The following is a 23,227-nucleotide window of genomic DNA, read 5'->3' on the forward strand; positions in this document are numbered from 1 at the left end:
GAGGCATACGGTGATATTCATGGTGATGATGCACATGGTGTGGATGCTTGGAAGATGCACGTTCAATGTGGAAAACATGGATTGCAGCAGAGAAACTAAAAGAAACAAAATAAAGCTAAGCGCCAGTCAGCTGCATATCAAGGGTAACCCTTTGCTGGCCGAGCCATGAAGCCGGGGTGCCCGCCTGGCGCGCCGACGGCAAGCTGCCCATGCCACTGGAATGGCCGAAGCCGCTCTGGCGCTCAAGCTGGCGCTGCAAGTTGAACCACGCTGACGCCATCGTGCAGAGAAAATACATGGGTACAAATTGTGGCTCACACCTTCACTGACAATTATGATTTTTTGCGCAGCCAGATTAGGGAGAAAATAATCCGCAGCCTTGGTTTAGCCTGTGGTTACAACATAAAAAGCTGACCCATCGTCACCCTTCTGTTTGCCATCCACATTTTTCCTCCTCACCGCTTTTCTCTATAACTAAGAATGCTTGTTTCTCTTACTCCTTCGCCGTTCCACGCCGACTGCACGTTCTGTGACATCATCAAGGGCGAGACGCAGTCATGCAAGATCCTCGAAACCACTCTGACGACGTCATTCCTCGACATCCACCCGCTGTCCGAGGGCCACATCCAGATTGTGCCCAAGCGCCATGCCGACCGCATGCACGAGCTGCCGGACATGTACCTCATGGACGTGATGCTGGTGGCGAAGAGAATCGCACTGGCGATGGGGCTTGAAAGCTACGACATCCTGCAGCGCAACGGGTCGCTTATTTACCAGCAAGTGCCGCATGTCCACTATCACCTGGTGCCGAAGCCCAAGCCGCGCCAGGGCCTGCGGGTCGGCTGGCCCAAGAACTACGTGCCGATGGAGGAGCTGAAGGGCGTGGCCAATGCCATCAGGGACAAGCTGTACCAAGAGTCGCTGTGCGCAGCCATGAAGAGCAGCAGCCTGTAATTTTTTTTCTCTATTTGCAGATTATACTGGCAGCCTAGCCATTTTCCAATTTCTACTTGATGATCCTTGGCTTAAAAGGGTGGACGCGCTAATCAAATCGCTGCAAAGGAGTTTCTTTAGAGCGTACTATTTCTAGCTGCCGTGCTTGGCGCAACCGCGACTGTTCTTTTTCTTTTCCCACTGCCATACAACTTGCATTTCATTTTTCTTCTTTTTGAAATTAGCTTCAGCGAATCTCACAGATGTCCTTGCCATTCAACGTACAGCAGGCCGGCAGCCGGTTCGGCGTGGAGGACCCGATGAGCGACGACCCAGGGCTATTCAAGCTCTCGCGCTCGGAGCGGTACATGGCGTTTGGGGCGTGCTTTGTAATCGGGCTGGTGCTCAGTGTGCTGGGCACGGTGCTTATATTCTCGAGCAACATGGCGGGGTTTGCGGTGTGCTATTCGCTGGGCAACGTGATATCTTTGTTCGGGATGGGGTTCCTGATTGGGTTTAAGCGGCAGCTGAAGATGGCGACGCAGCCGGTGCGGCTGACGGCGTTCATCGTGTATATTGTGCTGCTGGTGCTGACGTTTGTGGTAGCGTTTGCGTGGGGCATCCCGGTGCTGTGTCTGGTGATGGCGATTTGCCAGTTCTGCGCGCTGGCGTGGTACTCGGCGAGCTATGTGCCGTTCGGGCGCAAGATGATCAAGGGCGCGTGCAGCTCGTGCGCCAAGGCGATTTGAGCAATAGCCCCACCTGCGACATTTCTTTCTGTATATTTTGGTTGAATTTATCGCTTTTCAGTTTCCCAAAAATAATCGGCATGATATGATGTCGGACAGGGTAGCATTCATGTGAAACATGCAAGGGGTTCTAGTCGTGGCCGTCGTAAATGTTCCAGGTAGAGATCCACTTGCGGTTCGCCAGCTCCTTGGCCGGGTAGTCGAAGCCGAAGGTGAACGGAGCAAAGAACATAAAGTTGGCAATGGCGGCGAGTCCAAGCACGGCCAGCACGGTCTTGTTCATACGCGAGGTCACAGAGCCCGAGAGACGGGCGGCGTTCCACTCGAGCAAGAAGGCCAGGTACATGGCGGCAAAGTACACGGCTGGGAAGTAGTGGTGCAGATAGGTGACTCTGCCCATAATGAAGAACGGCAGGTAGTGCAAAGCCCAGCCGCCCCACAGAATGGCCGAGACCAGTGCGTAGTTCTCAAGCGCGCCAGGGTTGCCGTTGAAGTCGTCGATTCCGCGCTGGCTGCGGATGGCGAAGTACAGGATCTGGATGGGGCCGGCGATAAAGACGGCCAGGGAACTGAGCCACCAGACGACCGGGTTTCCAGTGAGCCAGAACTTGACGCGGTTGTCGTTCCACCCGCACATGCGCAGACCCAGGCGCATGATGGGCCACTCGTAGGGCGCCGACGTCAGCGAGTCGAACTTGTCGGGGTCCGGCAGCAAGGCATTGTTGGTGCGCGCCATGGCCTTGTTGAGCCGCACAAAGTCGCGCAGGAACGAGCTGCGCAGCTCGCCGGGCCGGGCATTGGGCAGCAGCGGGTTGACATGGTTCTCGATGTTCCAGACCGAGTTGTCGTCGATTTTGCCGCTGCGGTCACACACAATCTCGGCCTGCTTCCACCCCCACTGCGGCAGCGACTTGCCCGAAGCACGCAAGAGACAGCCTTGTTGCACGTGGCGCAGACGGAACCGCGACGCCAGTGTGCGCAGGTGCTTGTTCGGGTTGCTGTGCGACAGATCCTGCACCACCTCGACGCGCCAGTGGTCGTTCGGGTCGTTCCACTTGCTGTCCATGCCGTAGCCGGTCACCTCCCACTCGCGCTTCGCCACGTGGGCCTTGACCTGGTGCGAGTGCAGGTTGCGCGTCGTGCGCTCATGCACCAGCCGCACGATGTCGCCGTTCTTGATGAACTCGACGGTCTCGCTGGTGTTGCCGTAGGTCTGACCGTGCACCTTTTTCAGGATCCAGTCGTTGTTCGAGTCCTTGTGGCTGTAGCAGGTGATCTGCTGCTGCTGCGAGCCGCCCGGGTACTGGTCCACGTGCGAATGCAGCAGACCGACGCCCTGCAGCGCATTCTTGATCGTCACCTTGGAGCCAAATGCAACGTCCAGCGGTTGGTTCTGCAGGTTGGTGCCCTGCAGGTTCGCCTGGAACAGCGAGTCCATCTCGGCATCGCCTGGGCCCGACTTGTACAGCAGCGCAAAATGCACCTTGAAGCAGGCCAGGTAGATGGTCACTGGGATCACGATCAGGGCGGCGCCGCGCACAAGCCAGTGCATCAGATAGTTGCTGGGCCGGGTCTCCGGAAGCTCCAGCAAATCGTACAGCTCGTAGACCGTATACAGCCCGACTAGCGCCACGGCAAAGAACCCGACCCACTTTGAGCTAGTGACCAGGCCCAGCGACACGCCGGTCATGAACATCCACTTGTACCAGGGCACGGTAAACGGCTGCTTGCGGTGCTTGTAGACGCCCGACAGACACATGGCGCTCATGGCCGTGAAGCACAGCAGCATGGCGTCCAGAAGAATGAACCGGCTGATAGTGCACAGCGCATTGTCAAAGCAGACCAGCAGTCCGCCCAGCAACGCCGCGTTCATCGAGCACCCGAGGTTGCGCAGCGTCACGTATGCAAACGGCGCCAATGGCACGCCGAAGCTGGCATTAAAGATGCGCAGGAACCTGTAGTTGACGTTCTCCGGGTACGTCTCGCCCGACGGGAACCTAAACGACCCGTCGAAGCCCGTCAGGATCTCCGACAGTCCCACCAGCATCTTTGCCAGCGGCGGATGAACGTCGTGGTAGAATGTATGGTTGACGTAGTGCGCGCCAAACTTGCCGAAATGTGCTTCGTCCCACACCACAAAGTTGCTTTTTCCGATCCGGTAGAACCGCGTCATCGCCGACAGAATCGTCAGCACCACCGGGTTCAGCAGCTCCTGGTTGCGCTGCCACCACTGGTCGTGCTGCCCACTGCCAACGACCCTAGCCTTACCGCCGGTCTTGCTGGCCATCGGCGCCGCTTCATCGACGTCGGTGTCGTCGCCCTCGTCGTCAGAAGCAAACAGCGCCGACTTTGCAGGGCTGCCCGATGCCTCGCGCGAAGGTTTCTGCTTGCCCTGCGTCGGAGATGCCTTGCGAGGTTTCTCCTGGAACAGACTCATTTCGTTAAAAAAATCCTTAATCTGTAAACTAGAATAGAATAGCGCGGCGGGAATGAGAATAAAAATAGGTGCGAAGGTAGAGGAAGAGGTTGAGGAGAAAAGGATGGCGTCGAGTTGCACAGCTGGCACACTACGTATCACCACCAGTTTTGGCCCCCATCGTCATGCTGGAACCACTCAACCCACTGTCCTGCCAGCGGCGGTCGGCACGCAAGAAGTTAGACTCCGCCAAACCAGCACGCAACTGCCCTTTCACCCGCAATGCCGTATCGGCTGCAGTAGCAGATATCATTGCCGCGACCCCCGCACATTTTTCTTCCTTGACGTTGACAGAAGTTGATTGGGGATGAAGCCAGAACTCTTGAAAATGCTGGGCAGTAGGAAAAATCCCAATGGTGCTTAGAGAAGGTGCCTGTCCTCGTACACATTCCACGTCGGCAGCCATTGCAGGTACGCCAGGTCCTTGGCCGGCTTGTCCCAGCCAAAGGTGAAGGGCGAAAACAGCACAAACACGCCCGCGGCCACGCCGATCCCAGCCAGCACCGCCGCCAGATGCAGCGGCTTGGGCAGGAACCACCTGGCAAAGCACTGGATCTCGAACGCCAGCAGCAGCAGCGCAAAGTACAGCGCCGGCAGGTAGTGGTGCAGATACGTGACACGGCCCATCAGGAAGAACGGCAGGTAGTGCAGCGCCCAGCCGCCCCACAGCAGCTTGCCAGTGTCCCAGAACGCCGCATACTCGGCCGGGTCGCTCCAGTCCTGGATATGCCGCTGCCGCCGCACAAACCAGTACAGCAGCTGCAGCGGGAACAACAGACACGTGAATGACGATGTCCACCACAGCACAGGATTGCCGATCTCGTAGTACTTGATCGAGTCCTTAGCCCACGACACCAGCCGCATCGGATACAGCAGCAGCGGCCACGACCACGGCTCGCTCTCGGTGGTCTTGTACCGGTCGTGGTCCGGAATCAGCGCATTGTTCGACAGCGACATCTCACGGTTCAGCCAAATGGTGTCGCGCACCAGCCGCCGCTTCACCAGCTTCGAAAAGTCCGCCCGCGCAAACCGCCTGTCCCGCACCTGCTCGATGTTCCACAGCGTGCTCTCCGACCTGGTCGTGTTCGCCTGCGTGCAGATCAGCTCGCTCATCCGCCTGCCCCACGCCGGCAGCCGCGACTGCGTCGCCTGCAGCAGACACCCCGATATCACATTGTACAGCCGGAAGGTCGTTGTCACCGTCCGCAGATGCGACTTCTCCAGTGGGCTCTCCTCGTCGACAATCTCGACGCGCCAGGCGTCCCAGATATTCGACTTGGTCGCGTTGCCGTCAAGGAACATGCGCCGGTCCCATCCCATGTAGTAGGGCGTCTCGCGGCCCGTGCGCAGGTAATGGACCGTACCCACATGCACAAGCCGGATCAGATCGCCGTCATTGACATGCTGCACCGGCGACGTCGAGTTCTCCCATGTGCCGTTGAGCGACGTGATCTGCCACCAGTTGAACGCCTGCTTGCCTGCCATGCCGCCGGCTATCTGCTGCATGCCCTTGTCGGGAAACCGCAGCGACTCGTTCGCGTGGATCAGCCCGAACCCAGGCAGATGCGACCGCAGCGTGACCTGCGACCCATACGCGACCTCGTGCGGCTGCAATGCCACCACGCTGTTCTGCTGCCGCGCCTGGAATGCCGACGGCATCTTGAAGTCGCCTGTGCCGCGTGTACTGAGGATGGTAAAGTGCGCCTTGAAGCAGGCCAGGTAAATGGCCACTGGAATGGCAATCAGACACACGGCGCGAGCTACCCAGTGTTTGATCTGCGTCGCTGCATCGGTAGTCCGGTCGCTATACAGCCCAAACAACTCCTCGATGGTGCACAGACCGATCCAGCGCAATGACAAACAGCCCTACCCACTTCGGAGCTGATAACGAGTCCCAGCGATACTCCCGTAAACACCAGCCACCGCCACCATGCCAGGCTAAATGCCTGCCCCCGCTGTGCCGCAAACGCCGCATACCCCAGCAGCGACATGGCCGTGAAGCACAGCAGCGGCTGGTCCAGCAGGATAAACCGGCTCATCACGCACAGTGCGTTGTCAAAAATCATAAAGCTCGCTGCCATCGCTGCAAACCCGCGGCTGAACCGCAGAAACCGACATGTGCGGTACGCAAACGGCACCAGCATCACGCCCATCAGGGCCACGAACGACCGCTTGGAACACATAGTTTACGTGCTCCGGATACGTCGTCCCCAGCTTATACGCAAACGAGCCGTTGTGCCCGCTGATGTACTCGGACAGCCCTACTAACATTTTCGCCAGCGGCGGATGCACGTCGTGATAGAACGTGCGGTTGACGTAGAATGCTCCAAACTTGCCAAAATGTGTTTCATCCCAAGATACCAGGTTGCGCCGCCCGATCTGGTACAGCCGTGTGAAAGCACAGACAGCTGTCAGCAGCAGAGACACAATCCGGTCCGAGGATGTGAACTCGTTCACGTCGCTGTGTCCCGCAGAGCTGCCAACCGTGGGCCTTTTGGCTTCAGGTTGGTCGTCCTTGACACTCTCACCTTCCGAGTCAGAGTATTGTTGCATGAGTGGTTCCTGCTGGCGACGACGCCGCAGTCCCTCGTCAGTGTCGCCCATTTCGCTAAAAAAAAATAGAAAGGTGGTTGAATTCAGATGGGTTGGAGAAAAGAAAAGAAAAGGCTGTGACCTAACCAGCATCGCACGAGCCTGCCCGCTAGTTCACCACGAGTAGTTGCCGATCATTCGTGCACGATGCTGGACCACGACCGAAACACCAAAACAGAATCGGTTCAGGATATAAAAAGTCTATTTGAAGTAAAGAAAATTCTATAGCGCGAACGGATCCTTGTAGATGTTCCACGTCGGCAGCCACTGGCGGTACGGCAGGTCGTCCATCGACCCGGTATATCCCGAACGTCAGCGGTGCAAACCAGTAGAACACCGACACCGCCACAAGCGCCCACACAAACTGGATGCCGGTCGCCAGCTTGCCGCCAAACCACCGCTTGCTGAACTGGTCGATCTGGAACGCCAGGAACAGCAGCGCAAAGTACAGGGCTGGCAGGTAGTGGTGGATGTAGGTGACGCGCCCCATCAGGAAGAACGGCAGATAGTGGAGGGCCCAGCCGCCCCACAGCAGCTTGCTGACATTCCAAAAGTGCAGCTCCTCCTCGGGTGATGCCCAGTCGCTGCATCCGCGCATACGGCGCGCCGCATAGTATGCCAGCTGCAGCGGGAATAGCAGGCAGGCCAGAGTCGACGACCACCACAGCACAGGGTTGCCGATCTCGTAGTACTTGATGTCGCCCTTCTTCCACGATCCGAGCATGCGCATCGGATACACCAGGAACGGCCACGTGATCGGTCCGCTCTCCAGGTGGTTGTACTTGTCGTGGTCCGGAACCAGCGCATTGTTGGAGCGCGCCATCTCGATGTTGAGCCGCACAAAATCCCTAAGGAAGCTCGAGCGCACCCTGGGCCGCATGTCGACGCTGGGCACACGCTTGTTGATGTGCTTCTCGACCACCCACAGGCTAGCCGGCGCATTCAGGTTGTTGGCCGGGCTGCACGACACCTCGGTCTGGCGGAAGCCCCACGAGGGCAGCTTGACGGCAGCCGCAGTCAGCAGACATCCGATCTTGGCATGGCGCAGACGGAACTGCGTGGTGATCGTGTGCAGGTTCTTGTCCTGCACTGTGCTCTCCTCCTTGACAATCTCGATGCGCCAGTCGTTGTTTGGGTCCTTCCACTGAGGCTTGCCGTACGCCGTGACCTCAAAATCCCGCGTGGTAATCGGGGCTTTGTGTGCCCGATGTGAATGAAGCATGGCCTTGGTCTGCTTGTGCTGCAGCCGCACGATATCGCCGTCACGCACCGCAACCAGCGGCTCTGCCGTGTAGTTGAACTCCTGCCCAGCCGGCTTCACCAGAACAAAGTTGTTGTTCGAGTCCTTGTGTCCGTAGCACGTAATCTGCTGCTGCTGCGAGCCCTCCGGGTACTTGTGCGGATGCGAGTGCAAGAGTCCCGAGCCAGGGTGCATTGAGCGCAGGTTCAGCTCTGAGCCATACATGATCTCGAACGGCTGCGAGCTCAGCGGGCTGCCGCGCAGACGCGCCTGGAATGCAGGCGGCATCGTGGCATCGCCAGGTCCAGTCTTGTTTAGCACCGTGAAGTGGATTTTGAAGCATGCAAGGTAGATGACCAGCGGCACAGCAATCAGCCCGACAACACGCGCAATAAAGTGCTTGGCGACGGTCTTGACCGGCACGAACTCGGTGTACATGTTGAACAGCTCCTCGATCGTGTACAGACCCACCAGCGCAACTGCCAGGAACCCGACCCACTTGGAGCTCGACACGCAGCCCAGCGACGCACCAGTCAGCAAGAGCCAGCGCCACCACGCACACGAAAACGCCTTATGGCGGCTGTTCTGGAATCCAGCGATGGAGCACAGCGAGGCCGCCGTGAAGAACAGCAGAGGCTCGTCCAGCAGAATAAACCGGCTCATCACACACAGCCCGTTGTCCAGGATCACAAACAGCGCCGCCAAGGTGCACATCTTGCGCGACATGTTGAGCTGCAGACACGTCAGGTAGGCCAGCGGCGCCAGCCCAATGCCAAACATCGCTGTGAACATGCGCATAAACTTGTAGTTGACATAGCTGGGGTAGTCGCCCTTGAAGTTGAACGTGCCGTTGTGGCCGGCCAGGAACTCCGAGAACCCAATCAGCATCTTGGCCAGCGGCGGATGCACGTCGTGATAGAACGTGCGGTTCAGGTAATATGCGCCAAACTTGCCAAAGTGAGATTCATCCCACGTCACGGTCGCCCGCTTGCCGATCTGGTACAGCCGCGTGACCGCGCACAGAACCGTCAGCACCGCCATTGCCGGGCCATCGACGCTGGTCAGCCAGCTGTTGCGCTGGTACGGAGTACTGGATGAAGCCGCCAGTTTCGACGGCACAGGGTACGCTGCAAAGCTGCGATCCGCTGTTTTCGAGTCGCTGGTGAGCGGAGCCGGCTGCTGCTTGTCGCTAGCGTCGCTGCCGCCGTTCTTGCTCTTTCCCATGGCTGAAGCAAATAACAGAAGGTCAAAGGAGAGGGAGAAGTCGTCAAGGGAGAAGGAGGAGGAGGGGGAATTTGCTAGATGAGCACGAGTAAAGGCGAGGTTATACAATTGCACCGTGTGGCCGATGAGCGCATGCAGTCCGATATTTTTAGCTGATTTCCCCACACCCAGGGTGATTGCCGATTACGCCTCTGATTAAGAATGCTTCGATCCCAGCCTGATGAACCGATCGGGCAGACACTCGGCTCTGCCATGGTCAGACGAGTCAAAAGCGACACCTGGTTCCCACGACGGACGGGTGTGTCCGCAAAACGGATTGACTATCTTCTGCCTTACTCGTTCCTTCTACGCAGATTTGTGAGCATAAGGGGAAAGTTTTCGGTGCGCGTTCCCACGTAGCCAGACCTGCGAGCCCGGCTCGCTCTGCTGCTTGGGTCACACAGGCGGTGGCCAGTCTCATAGTGTTATGAGCCATTTAAGACGGCCGCCTTGCTCCATCCACGGGCCAGACCCCTGCCTCTTTGTTTTCCGCTTCGCTATCAAGAGGTTCTCACTATTTTCCGGCTACCAGAGATACAAGATGCCTGTCGCTTCGCACACATCTGCAGACACTACCAGGTAAGGCTTGATTATGAATGCAATTCCATCGCAGTGCTTCCACATTATACCGGGAAACTTGCAATCTACTTCTCAGACATGCATGGGTGGTAGCTTTCTTCCGTGCATGCGCCTTGCCGTGCATTTGCCAGTCTGGGCGGCGCCATAGCGCCCCTCTGGAGCTGGTGTTGTACGTAAAAGATCAGCCGTTTTCCCACCGTCACAGAGTTTCCCACACTCACGGGCTTCACATGGGCATATCCGCATGGAACGGCTGGCCATTCCTTTGCAACAAATGTGCGGCCAAACACCTGGCCGCTGCGTGCCTCCACCGCTTGCAGTTGCTGGAATCAGGGCCAAAGAGGGCCAGCGGAGCCGCTGACCCTGGGAGCGTGCTGCCGTGGTGCAGGCGAGCAAGCACCCCGGGTAGATCGTTTTTCCCGATAGTGACGGGTTAAGAGTTTGACTCACAATCTTGATGGTAGCTGCTCCTGCCTTCTTGGAACGGCCACTTTTTTGCGTATAAAAGGACGCCGCCGCTTCCAGCCGCGCCCCCTCTGCCTTCCACTACTGCCACCACTTCTCCCACCTGCTCTCGTTTATTTTACTAACAAGGAATCCTCTCTTTTTCATCACCTGATACCATGGCTCCTTCGTTACTACGCCTGGCTACTCGCTACAACACCATCGGCGCACGCTTGTTACACAATACGGGCAAGGTGGCTAGCTCGTCGGCGCTGCCCAACATCCAGTCCGCAGCTATCCAGAAGACGCTGACCACCGAGCCGAAGCCGCTCGTGGCCAAGGAGAAGCTGTTGTTTGGCCACACGTTCTCGGACCACATGCTGACTGTCGACTGGACGCGCAAGGGCGGGTGGCAGAAGCCGCAGATCATTCCGTACGGCCCGCTGTCGATCGACCCGTCGGCGTCGGTGCTGCACTATGCGTTCGAGTGCTTTGAGGGCCTGAAGGCGTACCGTGATGCCAAGGGCAACATCCGGCTGTTCCGGCCGGACAAGAACATGACGCGGATGAATTCGAGCGTCGAGCGGCTGTACCTGCCGCAGTTCGACGGCGCCGAGGCCATTGAATGCATCAAGGAGCTGGTGCGCACGGACCAGCGCTGGGTTCCCGACGGCAAGGGCTATTCGCTGTACATCCGCCCGACCGTCATCGCCACTGAGAACACATTAGGCGTGCATGCGGCCAACAGCGCCAAGCTCTTTGTCATCACCTCGCCCTGCGGGCCCTACTTCCCGACCGGCTTCAAGGCCGTCAGCCTGTACTGCGACGAGACGAACGTGCGCGCGTGGCCCGGAGGCGTCGGCAACCGCAAGCTGGGTGCCAACTACGCGCCGTCGGTGGCCCCGCAGGCCGCAGCCGAGAAGAAGGGGTACCAGCAGATCCTGTGGACCATCGGCGAGGACCACGAGCTCATGGAGGTTGGAACCATGAACCTGTTTGTGTACTGGAAGAACGAGCAGGGCGAGCTGGAGCTCGTTACGCCGCCGCTCGACGGCACTATCCTGCCGGGTGTCACCCGTGACTCGATTCTGGAGCTCGCTCGCAGCTGGGGCGGCATCAAGGTGTCGGAGCGCAAGGTCAACATGAAGCAGGTTGCCAAGGCCAGCGACGAGGGCCGCCTGCTCGAGGTGTTTGGTGCCGGTACTGCGTGCGTTGTCACCCCGGTCAACCGCATCCACTTCCAGGGCAAGGACTACGTCATCCCGCTTGACCCGGCCAAGCCCGAGTCGCAGGCTGGCCCGCTGGCCGCCCGTGTCTACGACACGCTGACTGGCATCCAGTACGGCGAGATTGAGTCGGACTGGTCGGTGCTGGTCGACTAACGGAGGCGAGAGAGTAGTTGCATGTTTGATTATATAAATCCGGAATCAGCACATATGCGGTCGAAATACATGCGGCATGTCACTGCATGTGCATAATGTATTGGCGATGGCGGTGATTTGTGAGTAGAAACACCGGCTCAAATTAGGCAGTCCCTGCCACGTGCAGGCGGTTTTAGAAACTGTGCCTGAGGCTGGTTGATCAGTCCAGCTGCTGCACGGCATAATTGGAACCAATCCCTTTGCGGTGGCAGCAGCAGCAGTAGCGGGCCCACGATAATCTAGCAAATACTTTTCGCGACAATGTGCGTGCTGCATCTGACTGCCCTCCCCTGCTCCTTGCCCTGTGCCCGAAAAATCAACGGCGCCCTTTCCCGCGCGGCACTCGCAGCAAAAGAGAAAAACAACCGGCGGCAGGTGGGCAGCTAGCCAGGCACATGCTTTATCTTTGTGGATTGAAATGCACCGGTCCCAGTTGGGAAAGCCTGAAACGGAAATACTGAAAAAGGCTGCATGTATGCGTGAGCACACCAGCCCGTCGCTCCACAGAAAAAAGAAAATCAGAGAGAGTGGCAAAGAGTGGCAAAGAGCGCGCAAAGCAGCTAAGCATTGTCGCCAGGAAAACAAAGCTGCCAAATCATGCCTGCTGGTGATAGCCAGGTGCCAGGTGCTATCGGCCAAGTGGGGGAACGCAAAAATCCCGAGCATTAATGCTAGGGCATTATTTTATTTTGCCCGGGGGAGTCTGCTGGACGCTGCTGCCCAGCTGCGCACAGCAGTCTGGAAATAAAACGGAGCAGCCGGGACCTGGCAATAATTCTGGCAGTCCTCCCCTCCATCCAAATCTTTTCTTTCAACATTTTCTTGCCCTCCCCAGACCATTTTTCCCACTCTATCCCGTCTTACAAGCACACATACACATACAAACTACAAGATGGTAAGTACCTAGTGCCCATCGGTGTTCAGAGCCGCTGCTATCAGCTCCCTATCGCAGGAATCAAACCCCAAGCCCTTGTGCTGCTGTCGGTTGTACATGCGTGCACTTTCTGTCTGTCTCGTTCATGCCTCCTTCGCGCCCAGCAATAGAGGCAAACATTTCAGGCGAGTAGGATTTGCCCACTACGGACCGCGGGAAAGAAAAGGAAACGCAAGGCTGTGCGTCACGCCTGCGACAACCAACATCTCGCTCGGTTTATTTTCCTCTTTTCAGAGTGACTGATAATATCGCTACATTTCCTGGCCTAAAAGGAGGGATTATATTTGTCCGCCATATACTGCCCAACCAGCGCAAATCTCCAATGGCTTATTTCCCTACCTCTTTCTGCATCCTGTCACGTAGTCCCAGACAGCACGTTCGCAGCAAGGTGCCGCATCCGCCGCCGGAGTGCCAATCAGCATGGCCAAGGCAGCTGACGACGTAGGGTGCAGTGGGCACAGCTCCCCTCCCGCCCATCGGTTCGCTGAACATTGGCGACACTGCAACTCTCATTGGCGGCAGCCTGTCCAACAGCAGCGGCCACTCGCGCAACCCCTCTGACACACAGACATCAATCGTCGGCGCGGCCAGCCTGGGCGCTACCACCCCGCCTTTCCCTCCGTCAGCTGCTGCTGCCGCTGTCTCGACCCCTGCCGCTACTGCTGCTGCTGCCACTGCTGGTGGTGCTACCACTGAGAGTGGAGCGGTGGTTAACCACGCGCACAAGACCACCACGCACAACGCGCAGCTCATCATGGCAGGGGACTTTGAGCAGGCCAACCACTTTTACCCTCGAGTACTGAACGCGCAGATCCACCCGCTGGTGTCGTCGTTCTTCCAGCTGGGCAACGAGCGCATTCATCGCGCGCTACGTGCACCTGCGGCCCAAGGTCAACCAGGACAAGCTGCGCGAGTGCCTGAACTACAAGCCCAAGCATTTTGCGTGGGCTGGGATCTGACCTGTTCAACGTCACAACAGACTCGGGGCAGCACCAGATGATCGTGATCGAGACCAACTCGTGCCCGTCGGGCCAGAAATCGATGCCGCTGCTGCAAGACACCGACGAGTGCGGCGGGTACCGGGTCGTGCTCAAGTCTGCGTTCAAGGACCTGCTCGCAGCGACCGATGTCGAGGGCGAGCTGGCGGTCGTGTTCGACAAGAACCCCATGGAGGCGTCGGGGTATGCTGCGGCGCTGGCCGAGGAGTCGGGCGAGCACGTGTGGCTGGTGGAGTACCACGATGGCGACAGCGATGCGCCGGTGCGGTGGACCGACGACAACATCATGGAGATCCGCGACGCCGGTGGCAACTGGCACGCGATCCGGGCATGCTTCCGGTACGTGACGCAGCGGCCGTGGAACCGGATCCCGATCTCGGCGCGCACGCGGATCCTCAATCCGGTCATTGCGTGTCTGGCGGGCGGGCGCAACAAGATGATGGCAGCGCGTGCGTACGAGATCTTCAACTCGGAGATGCGGGGGTACAACCTGTCGGTGCGGATGCCGCTGACAGTGTACAACGTCGTGCGCGACGAGATCCCGGTGTGGATCGACAGCATGGGTGGCCACGCGGTGATCAAGAACCCGTACAGCAACGCCGGGCAGGGCGTGTGGACGATCACCAACCGCGCGGACCTCGACGCGTTCATGGCGCTGGACCACCGGTACGACAAGTTTATTGTGCAGAGCCTGGTTGGCAACGCGTCGTGGTCCAGCACCACGCACGACGGGTGCTTCTACCACGTGGGAACCATGCCCAACAAGAAGAACAACATCTTTGTCAGCGACATCCGCATGATGGTCTCGGCAGCCTCGGACGGGTTCCGGCCCGTCAGCCTGTACGCCCGGCGCGCGCGCATGCCGCTGGTGAGCAACCTGAGCGATGACCCGACGGCCACGTCGTGGGGCATGCTGGGGACGAACCTGTCGGTCAAGCATCCGGACGGGTCGTGGACCACCGAGTCGCAGCGCCTGCTGCTGATGGACCGCAAGGACTTTAACCAGCTCGGCATTGGCATCGACGACCTGATCGACGCCTACATCCAGACCGTGCTCAGCGTCATTGCCATCGACAAGATGTGCCAGCGCCTGGTCGACGACGGCGGCAAGTTCAACTACGACCTGTTCCGGGCACTGAACCCGGACGACGCGTTGCTCAAGGAGATCGCCATGTGAAAGAGCGAGCGCCTTCTAGTAGAGTCTGGCTTCTAATAAACCCCTGTTGCTGGAGCGCCTCAATTGGCCCGCCAAGGGCCGTGCGGCACAGGACCAAAAGTTGCAAACGTGTGGGAAACCGCGGGACGATTGCTTGCGTCTCTCCCCCGATGCACAGCGGAAAGCGAGCGCCAATAATAATCGCAAATCTCTTTTACACGATTGAGTTCTGAATGGTTCTGCTCGCTTGAATTTTTTTGCCCAGCCTTTTGCCTCTCTTCTCTGCTTCAGCAAAGCTACTTTTCCCCTCTTTTGCACAAGGACTACTACAGAGCTTCACCATGTCGGCGCTTCAGGGACAGGTACGAACCACGCTGTGCGTGAGCAGGACAGCGACGCGTGTCAAATTAGGCAGATGAGCGAGAAATGAGCTATCCCGCTAAACCCCTCTCCTTTCCCTGTTACGCCCCTATAGATTATCCAGATGGGTATCATCTTCGGTACCATGCACCTCGTCAAGCGGTTCGGGCTGGAGAACCCCGAGTACGCGCTCTACATCCGCAGCATGTACGCCATCGGGACGCTGGTGCTGCTGGGCATGACGTTTGTGATCAAGCAGAAGATCACGCAAAAGAACGACACGACGGCGCTCGAGTACGACGACACGGCAACGGGTAGCAGCGGGCAGCGCATAGAGACGACGAATGTGAAGTACGATCTGCAGGAGGTCGCCAAGCTGCAGAAGTCATCGCTGTTCACGATTGTGATTGTGCTGTTCATGCACTTCAAGTTCGGGTACATCCAGCCGCTGATTCTGCAGAGCATCCTGCCGCTGTTCAACTTTGTCAAGAGCCCGCTGTTCCAGGTGCATGTGCTGGGAAAGCCCGCTACCGACAGCCTTGCCCGGCCCTGGGTGCCCGAGTCGCCGTTCGGCGGCGCCCCGGCTGCCAGCAATGCGTCGACCAGCTCGGCCGCCCCCGCAGAGACGGAGCAGCCGGCTGCTGAGACCCGCAAGGACAAGTGAATAAAGAAAACTGCCTTTTTTTCGTTTCTCTTTACACGAATTTTCCAACCTAGTAAAGTATGCCTGGTTTTCTCATGCTACGAAGATTCTAGTTGAACAAGGCCCTACTGCTTGGGCTTCTGTCCGTTCAGCAGGTTCTTCAGCGACTCCAGGTAGTTGGCATTAACCGGCGACATCACCGGTGGCTGCGAGAAGCCCTGTGGTGGCGGCGGCATGGGCGGCTGCTGCGGCACCGAAGCATGCGCCAGTGGCGTGGCAATCGGCGGCGGCGGCGGCGGCATGACTTGGGCAAACCGCATCCACCACTCCTGCAGACCAGCCTCGAACGTAGACTTCATCTGCTCGAACATGGCGGTGGTTGCGCGGCTGTATGCAGGAATCAGCGTGGCCTCCATCAGCCCCGCCATGTCCTGGACGACCTTGCGCTCCACTACCGCGCTGATCTTGTCGACCAGCTGCTGCTCGGCCTCCGGGCTCAGCTGCAGACTGGCGGTAGGCAATGCGCTGGCGACTGCTGCCGAGACCTGTGCCGGGATGTGCTGCGCAGCAATGGACTCGTTCACGGCCGTGCGGATCTCAGCTGCGAGCTCCTGCTTGGCAATGCCCGAGCTGGGCGTGGCCTGCGGCGATCTGGCTGATAGCAGCTCCTGCGGCGGCTGGGGCAGTTGCGGCGGCTGTATGCTGAAGGTGTCGGGCACGCTTGGACTGGCCTCTGGAACCAGCTCGCTGCCCATGCCTGTATCTCTGTCAATATCAATTGAGTTGACGCGGTCGACGATCCGGTCGACCTCCAGGCTGATATCCTCCTGCTCCTTCTCGCTGCCAGTCTCCAGCTGCCGGGCTGCATACGAGTCGGCGGGATCCGGCATCGGCTCGTAGTCGGTGGCCCGGATGCCCTGGATCTGCAGCTGCTGCACCAGGCGCGTGTGCACCGCATAGACGCTGAGCCCGGCGTCGCCCTCATACGCAGCAGCCATGCTGAGCGTGGCCTGGTCCTCAGCCAATGCCTGGCCCTGCGGGAAGTTCAGGTGCATGCTGGACCCGTGGCCGCTGACCTTCATTGAGAAAATCACTGATGGGGCATTGCTAGCCGCGCCCACCACAATCCGCGCTTGCGGCTCGTACGCTACACTGACGAACCCATGTGATGGGCGGTGTGGCATACCAACAAAGTTGACTGCATGGATCAGCGCGCTCTCGCCAGCGCGGGACCCGAGCCACCAGAGCTGCAGGTGCCGGTTCATTGAGTACCCGGCCAGGATGTGACCGGCCTTGTCCGACGCTGTTGTCGGTTCGATGTAGTAGAGCGTGTCCACTGGATGGCTGCACTGAGCGACCTCGCCCACCAGCGTGTATGGTGTCGAGCTCGTCTCCCATGTATGTGAGACGTCGTACAGCTGCACGGTCTTGTCGGCAAAGGCCACAAACACCCACCGTGTGCCGCCGCACGCAACTGCAGTCACGGGGCTGTCCGTCAGCACCGGCATAATGTGGAGCTGGTCGCCAGGGACCGGCTCAGCACGCTCGCCCTCCGCCGCTGGCATTGGCGCCTTGACCAGCATAAAGCCCTTGTCGGTGCTGACCACCAGCTCCAGCGTATTAGCATGCGCTGACGGCCGCCATGCCACGCTACTGAACCGGGCATCGCCACCAGAGTCGACATTGATGAATGGCTCGTAGTCAATGGCTCCCTCAACCGATCCGTTCTCGTCGTCCACCGGCCCCACTGACCACACAATGAGCCGGTTGTCCTTGCCCACCGATGCCAGCACCTGCGGCCGCCCCGGCTCGCCCGAGCATGGGTGGAATGCCATGTCGATGATGGAGTTTGTGTGCCCCACCATCATGGCTCGCTGCCCGTGCAGCTGGTGGATGATGCGCACACGCCCGCCCTCTTTGGTGCGCACCGCGTAGCAGATGTAGTCGCGGCTCACCGCCACGAGCCGTCCGGGCTTGAACCGCGCTGGCTGCTGCAGCATCGAAATCGGCGTGCTCTCAGGTGTTCCCCGCGCCTTGATGCGCTTAGCGTCGATGTTCAGCACGTTGACGCGTGGCTTCTTGCGCCCCGACTGCTGTGATGTGCTCGCTGCCAGGGGCACCGATGCCGCCTTCACCGACGGGCTGCTGTTCATGCTTGATGGCGACGTAATCATTGATGCTGCCAGCGGCTCTGGGTCACTGGTCACCGACGTCGCCTGCTGCTCTGCCCGCCCACCTCCCACGCTGAAGTTCTGGGCCGCCGCCATGCGCTTAAGCTGCTCAATAGGACTGAATGCCTTTGCCGTCGGCACCTGCTGAGGAATAGACGCCTGGGGCATTGACGCCTGGGGGTGGGGGCACGAACATCTGGGCACCTGCTGCCTGAGCCAACGACTTTTCGAGCTCAGCGACTGACATTGGGCCCTGCGCTGTTGTCGCCGCTGCCGGCTGCTGCTGTTGCTGTGTCTTGAGCAGCGTCTGCAGCAAACTGAGGCTTATTTCCTTCTGCGCCATCTGTGGAGTTGACCCTGCCACTGACTGCGTGCTGGTGTTGGCTGACGGCGTACTTTCGTACGTTGAGCTACGCAGATACTGCGCGTCCTGCCCTCCTGCCACGTACACGTTCTGCTCGCTCTGTCTCCGTGCTGACTGCTCCGCCTGACTGAAGAGCTGGAACAGGTTGTTCAGCTGCGCGTTCGTGTTGCCGTCCATCTTGTTAAAATTAATCTTCGAGATTTGTCGTTGGATTAATAGATTCTTCTAAAAGTACTAGGCGACGAAAAGGAGAGTGTGGACGTAAGGGAAAATTTTGTCGTGGAATGCAGCTTGTAGAGAGACCAAGAAGTAAACGTGTCGAAAGAAGGAAGCAGCGAATTCCAAGTTGACGCAAGCTGGAAAGGGAAAAATGTATGTGCGCAAATGACTTTGCCGCTTCTGACCACACCGAACACGCATCAGCCCCCAAATCTCGCGCTGATTCGGAATCAGCGGGCAGCAGCAGATCCGTGACCGTTTCAGACTGCGAACCGCCAGCTGCCCACTGCAGAATTGACCGAAGAGTCCCATGTATGTACCAGGTGGAAACTGTGTGATGATATTGCGCAAAAGTAATGCCGGTGGATTTCCGCATTTAGCTATGTTCATCGTAGATGATAATGCCAGAGGATTGTATATCCACAGGCATGTAACCAATAGATGCGCCTAGTATTCGGGGCCCTTGCCCTTTTCGGCCCACGCAGCCCTCCTCCACCCTGGATTGCTCTATTGCCGATGCTGAAAAAGAGGACAGCTTGTCCTGTATTGTGGATTCTGCGATATTGTCTGAGCCACTGGTACCGGGGTTTACTCCTTCCGCGGCCTTCTGTGAGTTGGATTCGCTAGACCCACTTGCCTGATCAGTGTTATTGGATAGTGCCGGTTGAACTAGGAGCGCCCAAGCCAGTACTTAGCTGATCATCACCGCCATCTTAACTTTTCTCCATCACCTCCATCATCGGACTTGACACCGCTGCCAGGACCATCGCCTCCATCGCCCAGTTCATTACCTCCATCACCAGACCCACCATCGCCGGGAGATAGCACATGGAATGCTGGGTTGTGGAAGCCCTCCCTATGTACACTAGGGTTTTCGCCCAACCGATGAATTATTGTGACATCTTGCACATTGAAGAACCGATGCGTCAGCCCCAAACCCGTATTCAACTCGGGATCCACTACGCTGTGGCAAAGGTCCTCGTACTTTGTAGCGCCCTGTGGCTTACCCATCCGCAAGTAGTCTTGGCCAACAGGAAGATCATATTTGTCGGTGTGGGAGCTTTGGCTATTTGATGCAGATGGTTCCTCGTCAGTACTGATCTGTTCCAGCACAGAAAGCTGTATTGCAGGGCACCCTTTGCCGAGGAACGTAGGCATAATAAAATCCAAAAGCAGCGGCTTGTAATCATAGTCGGCCGTCGTGCGTTCCAGCTGCGGTGGTGGTAGACTGGCATTTTTGCTGAGTATCTCATCACGGTGCTCAAGAAAGTAAAGCCGAGAATCTTCGACCAGCGTCAATGGCCGCCAGGGATGCCATTAAAACCAACTCTTCATACTCGTTGTACTTTCTGTGTTGGCAGGTATCATCTAGCAATGCACGCTCCTTTTTTGATAGTATGTGAGGGTGCACAACATTGGGATGAAACCACAAATATATACAGGTAGCGACGAAGGCCACAAACAGGTGCGTGAGAAGTGTCTTTTTGTCGACAGGGACGAAAGTGCAACCAAGAAGGCTGACATAGAGAAATGTCTTGAAGTAATCGTATGAGGGAGCTGCTGGGTGCCTCAGGGGTACAATTTCTGTCTGCAGCATCTGTAGAGAGACGAGTTTCTACAAATAACGATATATAGTTGTGGTGTGCGAAAGTAAACTATATCCAGTGTGTGCAGCTGAGAAATGGGGGGGGGAGATGGGCCACTGGCTTGAAAAGAGATGAAGAGCAGTGGATGAGCGCGGGACTTTAACACCTTCTTTGCAACAGCCCTCCCTCGATATTCAGCGAAGATCATTTTGAAGATGCCATCATATGCCAAGGAAATCCAAGTCAACCATTCAAAGGCGCGATGTACTTTCCAGATTTAGATAAATAATGAACTGTAAGCTGGAGCTGGTGGAGAACCATGATGGCGACTCAAATAAACACAGACTTGAAAGACAGGCTGATGAATACGAGTTGCTGTATTGTTGCCAGAAGAACACTACCATTTGTACAAAGGTGAAATTCAGTCACCAATCGTGAATCATGGCTAGAATTTCGTTACTGCAGTCTGAGGAAGGATCTAGTGCGCAGACTGCTGCTGGATACCAATGATGTTAGCTGCTAAAGCTATTTCTTATCCTATTTCGTAAACCAATGTGCCAAATTATACTTGCTGCGTTCCGCCGATCCCAGGCATCGGCATCGGCACCAGCAGCGATGATGACGTCGATGTCTCGGGTCAGGCAGGCGACAATGGGCGGTCAGACTCAGAACTCTGAGTCTGACAATGCCATGTCTAGTCAGGCGCAACGTTTGCAGTGAGCCGACAATGCAACACTACCCCTGGCAAGTACACGGCCATATATCAAGTGCCTACATCTTCCCCTTTTCCGCTCTCCTTTTTTCAAGTAAAACATTCTACAAATCCAAATTCCCATTTCAACGTTCCCAGAAACCAGCACAATGGACGCCATGCAAATTTAATGTACAAACAGTCAGTGATAGTCGTCAACGGGTGAGTGATATGAGGTTCGGCATCAAGTAGTAGTGGTGAGTGGGCCCTGTTGACATTCGGGCAACCTATGCCTCCGTCACCATGCGCAGATCCAAATCCCACCTGTATAAACTTTGTGGGCCGGAACGGCCCATCCTCCCTTTTTCTCCTCAGCAAACTTTCCATTTTATTCATTCCATAAAGCTCATAACTACTGGACTCTCTGAAGGTTAACAGGCCCTAAATCTGCAAAACAGATCTCGTGCACCGATAATCATTCTTGTCGTCAGCCCAGAACGGGCTGCCCCTTATCCGGGCCAGTGCGCTATCAATCCCTGCTCCACTTTCATACGGTTCTTCACTATACGTTTATCTGTTATCATGATCTCTTCAGCTCGGTTTATCGTTTCCTCGACAGTGCGTCGCCAGGCAGCGCTGTACGCAGGTCGCGCGGCGGCATCGCGCTTTGCGCCAGTTGCATTCACACGGCTCACGAGCCAGGTTCCAGGAGCATTCGCCCAGCCGGTACAATGCCGGATGTACGGATCTAAAAAGAAGGGTGGCAGCAAGAAGGGCAGCAAGAAGCAGGTCGAGGAGGAGGAGGAGGAGGGTGCTGAGCCCTACGAGATGACGCTCGACATGGACAAGATGGAAGAGCAGATGCAGCACAGCATCGACCGGTTCTCGTCTGAGCTCCAGTCCCTACGGGCCGGGCGCGCCAACCCTGCAATGCTCGACCACATGCGCGTTCAGCTCAAGGGCGGCTCAGCGACTTTGTCGGAGCTGGCAATGATTGCGATCAAGGACGCGCACAATCTGATCGTTGTGCCCAACAGCGAGGAGGACGTCAAGGCAATCGACACGTCGATCCGCAACGCCGGGCTTGGGCTGAACCCGCGCATCGAGAAGAACGCGATTGTGGTGCCGGTGCCAAAGCCGACCAAAGAGTCGCGCGCGAAGATGGCCAAGGAGATTAGCGGGCTGGCGGAGAGCACACGCGTGCATGTGCGCAAGCACCGGCAGGACGCGATGAAGAAGCTCAAGAACGACTCAAAGCACAGCATGCCCAAGGACGAGCTCAAGCGGTGGGAGAAGGACATCCAGACCGTCACCGACAAGTACATTGCCCGGGTCGAGGACCTGCTCAAGGCCAAAACGCGCGAGATCGAGAAGGCATGATCAGATCAAATCATCGGTCGCCAGACCGCAGCCGATTGGTCGTCCGCTCGCCGCGAGCCGAAATTTTTTTACTCTAGGCGTTTTTTCATTCAATGAAGCGAAAAAAAACACAGCCCAATGCTCGCTGGGCGTGCGCCCAAAAGCTGTGCTGGTGGTGGTTCGACCTTGGTGTGCGTGTCTCCTCAGCCAGCGCTTTATTTCTCTACTAACCCGCTTTGTCTTTTCACTTTTCCTCAGTATTACTTGTATTTTCTAACCTATCTGCGCTTTAGCATATATTATCATCAACGGTCTAAACCTCTGTTCCTTCTTGCATAAAGCCAGGGCACCAGTTTTACCAGCACGTAGTCAGAAGCAGCTCCTTTTCCTCTTGACTTTAGTGATTACCACTTCCGGTAGATTTCGCGGCGAATTTCGTTTTCTTGTATTTTTCCAATCACTGTTCAATACGCTCGAGGATATACACTGCTATTCCCCAGCACCTCGCTTCCTTTTGTAATATCTACATCCTTTCCTTCTCTATACCTGGTCCTCTACGGGTTCGGTTTACGCGTACGCGTCGGTCAAACAGCTATCGCTCAGTCTGGACAGCCCAGTTGTCTCCCACACTCTTTTGAACACCACAAACGGTCGAGCTAGAGTATAGACGTACCAGTCGATTCCTGCTCTTTTCTCTTTGGACGAAACATCCGCACATACAAAAAAACCCAGCTACCCAGATGATGTCGGGTCCTTCAAAGCCCTTTGACCCTTTTGGCAGCGGCGGCAGAACTGCGATGCCCGGCTCGGATTCAAAGGTAAGCATCAAGAGCTACTGCTTTCCAAACAGAAATGTCTTACACCACTCCCTCGAGTGGACTGTCGCACGCGCGCATATGGCCGAGCGATATTATCCCCCTTCTTTTTTTGCTCCATACTGCTGTTCTTTGCTCTGGTCGCTCCCAAGCGCCGGGATGGGATAATACAGGTGGAGGCTCTTTCTTCTCCTGTCTGCGCAGGGAGAGAAAAAGCGCTATCGATGCGAGTCA

At 57.2% G+C, this 23,227-nt stretch overlaps 11 protein-coding genes across 11 annotated transcripts; 6 read left to right on the forward strand and 5 right to left on the reverse strand.

Annotated features, from left to right (window-relative positions):
- The first annotated feature begins 373 nt into the window (after positions 1-373).
- Positions 374-1,075, forward strand: DL89DRAFT_105046 (HIT-like protein). Its single transcript, XM_040883037.1, has one exon. The coding sequence runs from the start codon at positions 481-483 to the stop codon at positions 952-954; it is 474 nt and encodes a 157-aa protein (XP_040745396.1). The 5' UTR covers positions 374-480; the 3' UTR covers positions 955-1,075.
- Positions 1,076-1,376: 301 nt separating this feature from the next.
- Positions 1,377-1,682, forward strand: DL89DRAFT_221086 (uncharacterized protein; the record flags this gene model as incomplete). Its single annotated transcript, XM_040884491.1, has 1 exon — positions 1,377-1,682. The coding sequence occupies one exon, from the start codon at positions 1,377-1,379 to the stop codon at positions 1,680-1,682; it is 306 nt and encodes a 101-aa protein (XP_040745397.1).
- Positions 1,683-1,812: 130 nt separating this feature from the next.
- On the reverse strand, positions 1,813-4,095 carry DL89DRAFT_244385 (PMT-domain-containing protein; the record flags this gene model as incomplete). Its single annotated transcript, XM_040885061.1, has 1 exon — positions 1,813-4,095. The coding sequence occupies exon 1, from the start codon at positions 3,967-3,969 to the stop codon at positions 1,813-1,815; it is 2,157 nt and encodes a 718-aa protein (XP_040745398.1). The 5' UTR covers positions 3,970-4,095.
- A 223-nt stretch (positions 4,096-4,318) lies between these two features.
- DL89DRAFT_105043 (uncharacterized protein) lies at positions 4,319-5,914 on the reverse strand. The gene has a single exon (XM_040883036.1). It carries the CDS (start codon positions 5,815-5,817, stop codon positions 4,519-4,521), a length of 1,299 nt encoding a protein of 432 aa, XP_040745399.1. The 5' UTR covers positions 5,818-5,914; the 3' UTR covers positions 4,319-4,518.
- A 1,048-nt stretch (positions 5,915-6,962) lies between these two features.
- DL89DRAFT_321121 (glycosyltransferase family 39 protein) lies at positions 6,963-9,214 on the reverse strand (the record flags this gene model as incomplete). The annotated part of the gene is made up of 2 exons (XM_040891257.1): positions 6,963-7,017; positions 7,046-9,214. 2 exons carry the CDS (start codon positions 9,212-9,214, stop codon positions 6,973-6,975), a joined length of 2,214 nt encoding a protein of 737 aa, XP_040745400.1. The 3' UTR covers positions 6,963-6,972.
- A 1,167-nt stretch (positions 9,215-10,381) lies between these two features.
- DL89DRAFT_265669 (branched-chain-amino-acid aminotransferase) lies at positions 10,382-11,736 on the forward strand. The gene has a single exon (XM_040886771.1). The coding sequence runs from the start codon at positions 10,456-10,458 to the stop codon at positions 11,656-11,658; it is 1,203 nt and encodes a 400-aa protein (XP_040745401.1). The 5' UTR covers positions 10,382-10,455; the 3' UTR covers positions 11,659-11,736.
- A 1,315-nt stretch (positions 11,737-13,051) lies between these two features.
- Positions 13,052-14,806, forward strand: DL89DRAFT_274223 (uncharacterized protein; the record flags this gene model as incomplete). Its single annotated transcript, XM_040889159.1, has 4 exons — positions 13,052-13,110; positions 13,223-13,462; positions 13,485-13,544; positions 13,567-14,806. The coding sequence occupies 4 exons, from the start codon at positions 13,052-13,054 to the stop codon at positions 14,804-14,806; spliced, it is 1,599 nt and encodes a 532-aa protein (XP_040745402.1).
- Positions 14,807-15,260: 454 nt separating this feature from the next.
- DL89DRAFT_205610 (uncharacterized protein) lies at positions 15,261-15,698 on the forward strand (the record flags this gene model as incomplete). Its single annotated transcript, XM_040884070.1, has 1 exon — positions 15,261-15,698. A coding segment is annotated over one exon (438 nt), but the record flags the coding sequence as incomplete, so codon positions are not given.
- A 127-nt stretch (positions 15,699-15,825) lies between these two features.
- On the reverse strand, positions 15,826-18,500 carry DL89DRAFT_321124 (uncharacterized protein; the record flags this gene model as incomplete). Its single annotated transcript, XM_040891258.1, has 2 exons — positions 15,826-18,118; positions 18,150-18,500. The coding sequence occupies 2 exons, from the start codon at positions 18,498-18,500 to the stop codon at positions 15,914-15,916; spliced, it is 2,556 nt and encodes an 851-aa protein (XP_040745404.1). The 3' UTR covers positions 15,826-15,913.
- A 562-nt stretch (positions 18,501-19,062) lies between these two features.
- On the reverse strand, positions 19,063-19,805 carry DL89DRAFT_105145 (uncharacterized protein). The gene has a single exon (XM_040883038.1). The coding sequence runs from the start codon at positions 19,698-19,700 to the stop codon at positions 19,245-19,247; it is 456 nt and encodes a 151-aa protein (XP_040745405.1). The 5' UTR covers positions 19,701-19,805; the 3' UTR covers positions 19,063-19,244.
- Positions 19,806-21,539: 1,734 nt separating this feature from the next.
- DL89DRAFT_209494 (ribosome recycling factor) lies at positions 21,540-22,190 on the forward strand (the record flags this gene model as incomplete). The annotated part of the gene is made up of 1 exon (XM_040884163.1): positions 21,540-22,190. A coding segment is annotated over one exon (651 nt), but the record flags the coding sequence as incomplete, so codon positions are not given.
- Positions 22,191-23,227: the final 1,037 nt, after the last annotated feature.

This window comes from Linderina pennispora, assembly GCF_002104995.1.
Source record: "Linderina pennispora strain ATCC 12442 chromosome Unknown DL89scaffold_3, whole genome shotgun sequence".
Lineage (NCBI taxonomy): Eukaryota > Fungi > Kickxellomycota > Kickxellomycetes > Kickxellales > Kickxellaceae > Linderina > Linderina pennispora.

Excerpts from the sequence above, each read along its gene's own strand:
- DL89DRAFT_265669 (XM_040886771.1), top strand. The coding sequence starts at position 10,456 with ATGGCTCCTTCGTTACTACGCCTGGCTACTCGCTACAACACCATCGGC.
- DL89DRAFT_105046 (XM_040883037.1), top strand. The coding sequence starts at position 481 with ATGCTTGTTTCTCTTACTCCTTCGCCGTTCCACGCCGACTGCACGTTC.
- DL89DRAFT_105043 (XM_040883036.1), bottom strand. The coding sequence starts at position 5,817 with ATGCCGTCGGCATTCCAGGCGCGGCAGCAGAACAGCGTGGTGGCATTG.
- DL89DRAFT_105145 (XM_040883038.1), bottom strand. The coding sequence starts at position 19,700 with ATGCCTACGTTCCTCGGCAAAGGGTGCCCTGCAATACAGCTTTCTGTG.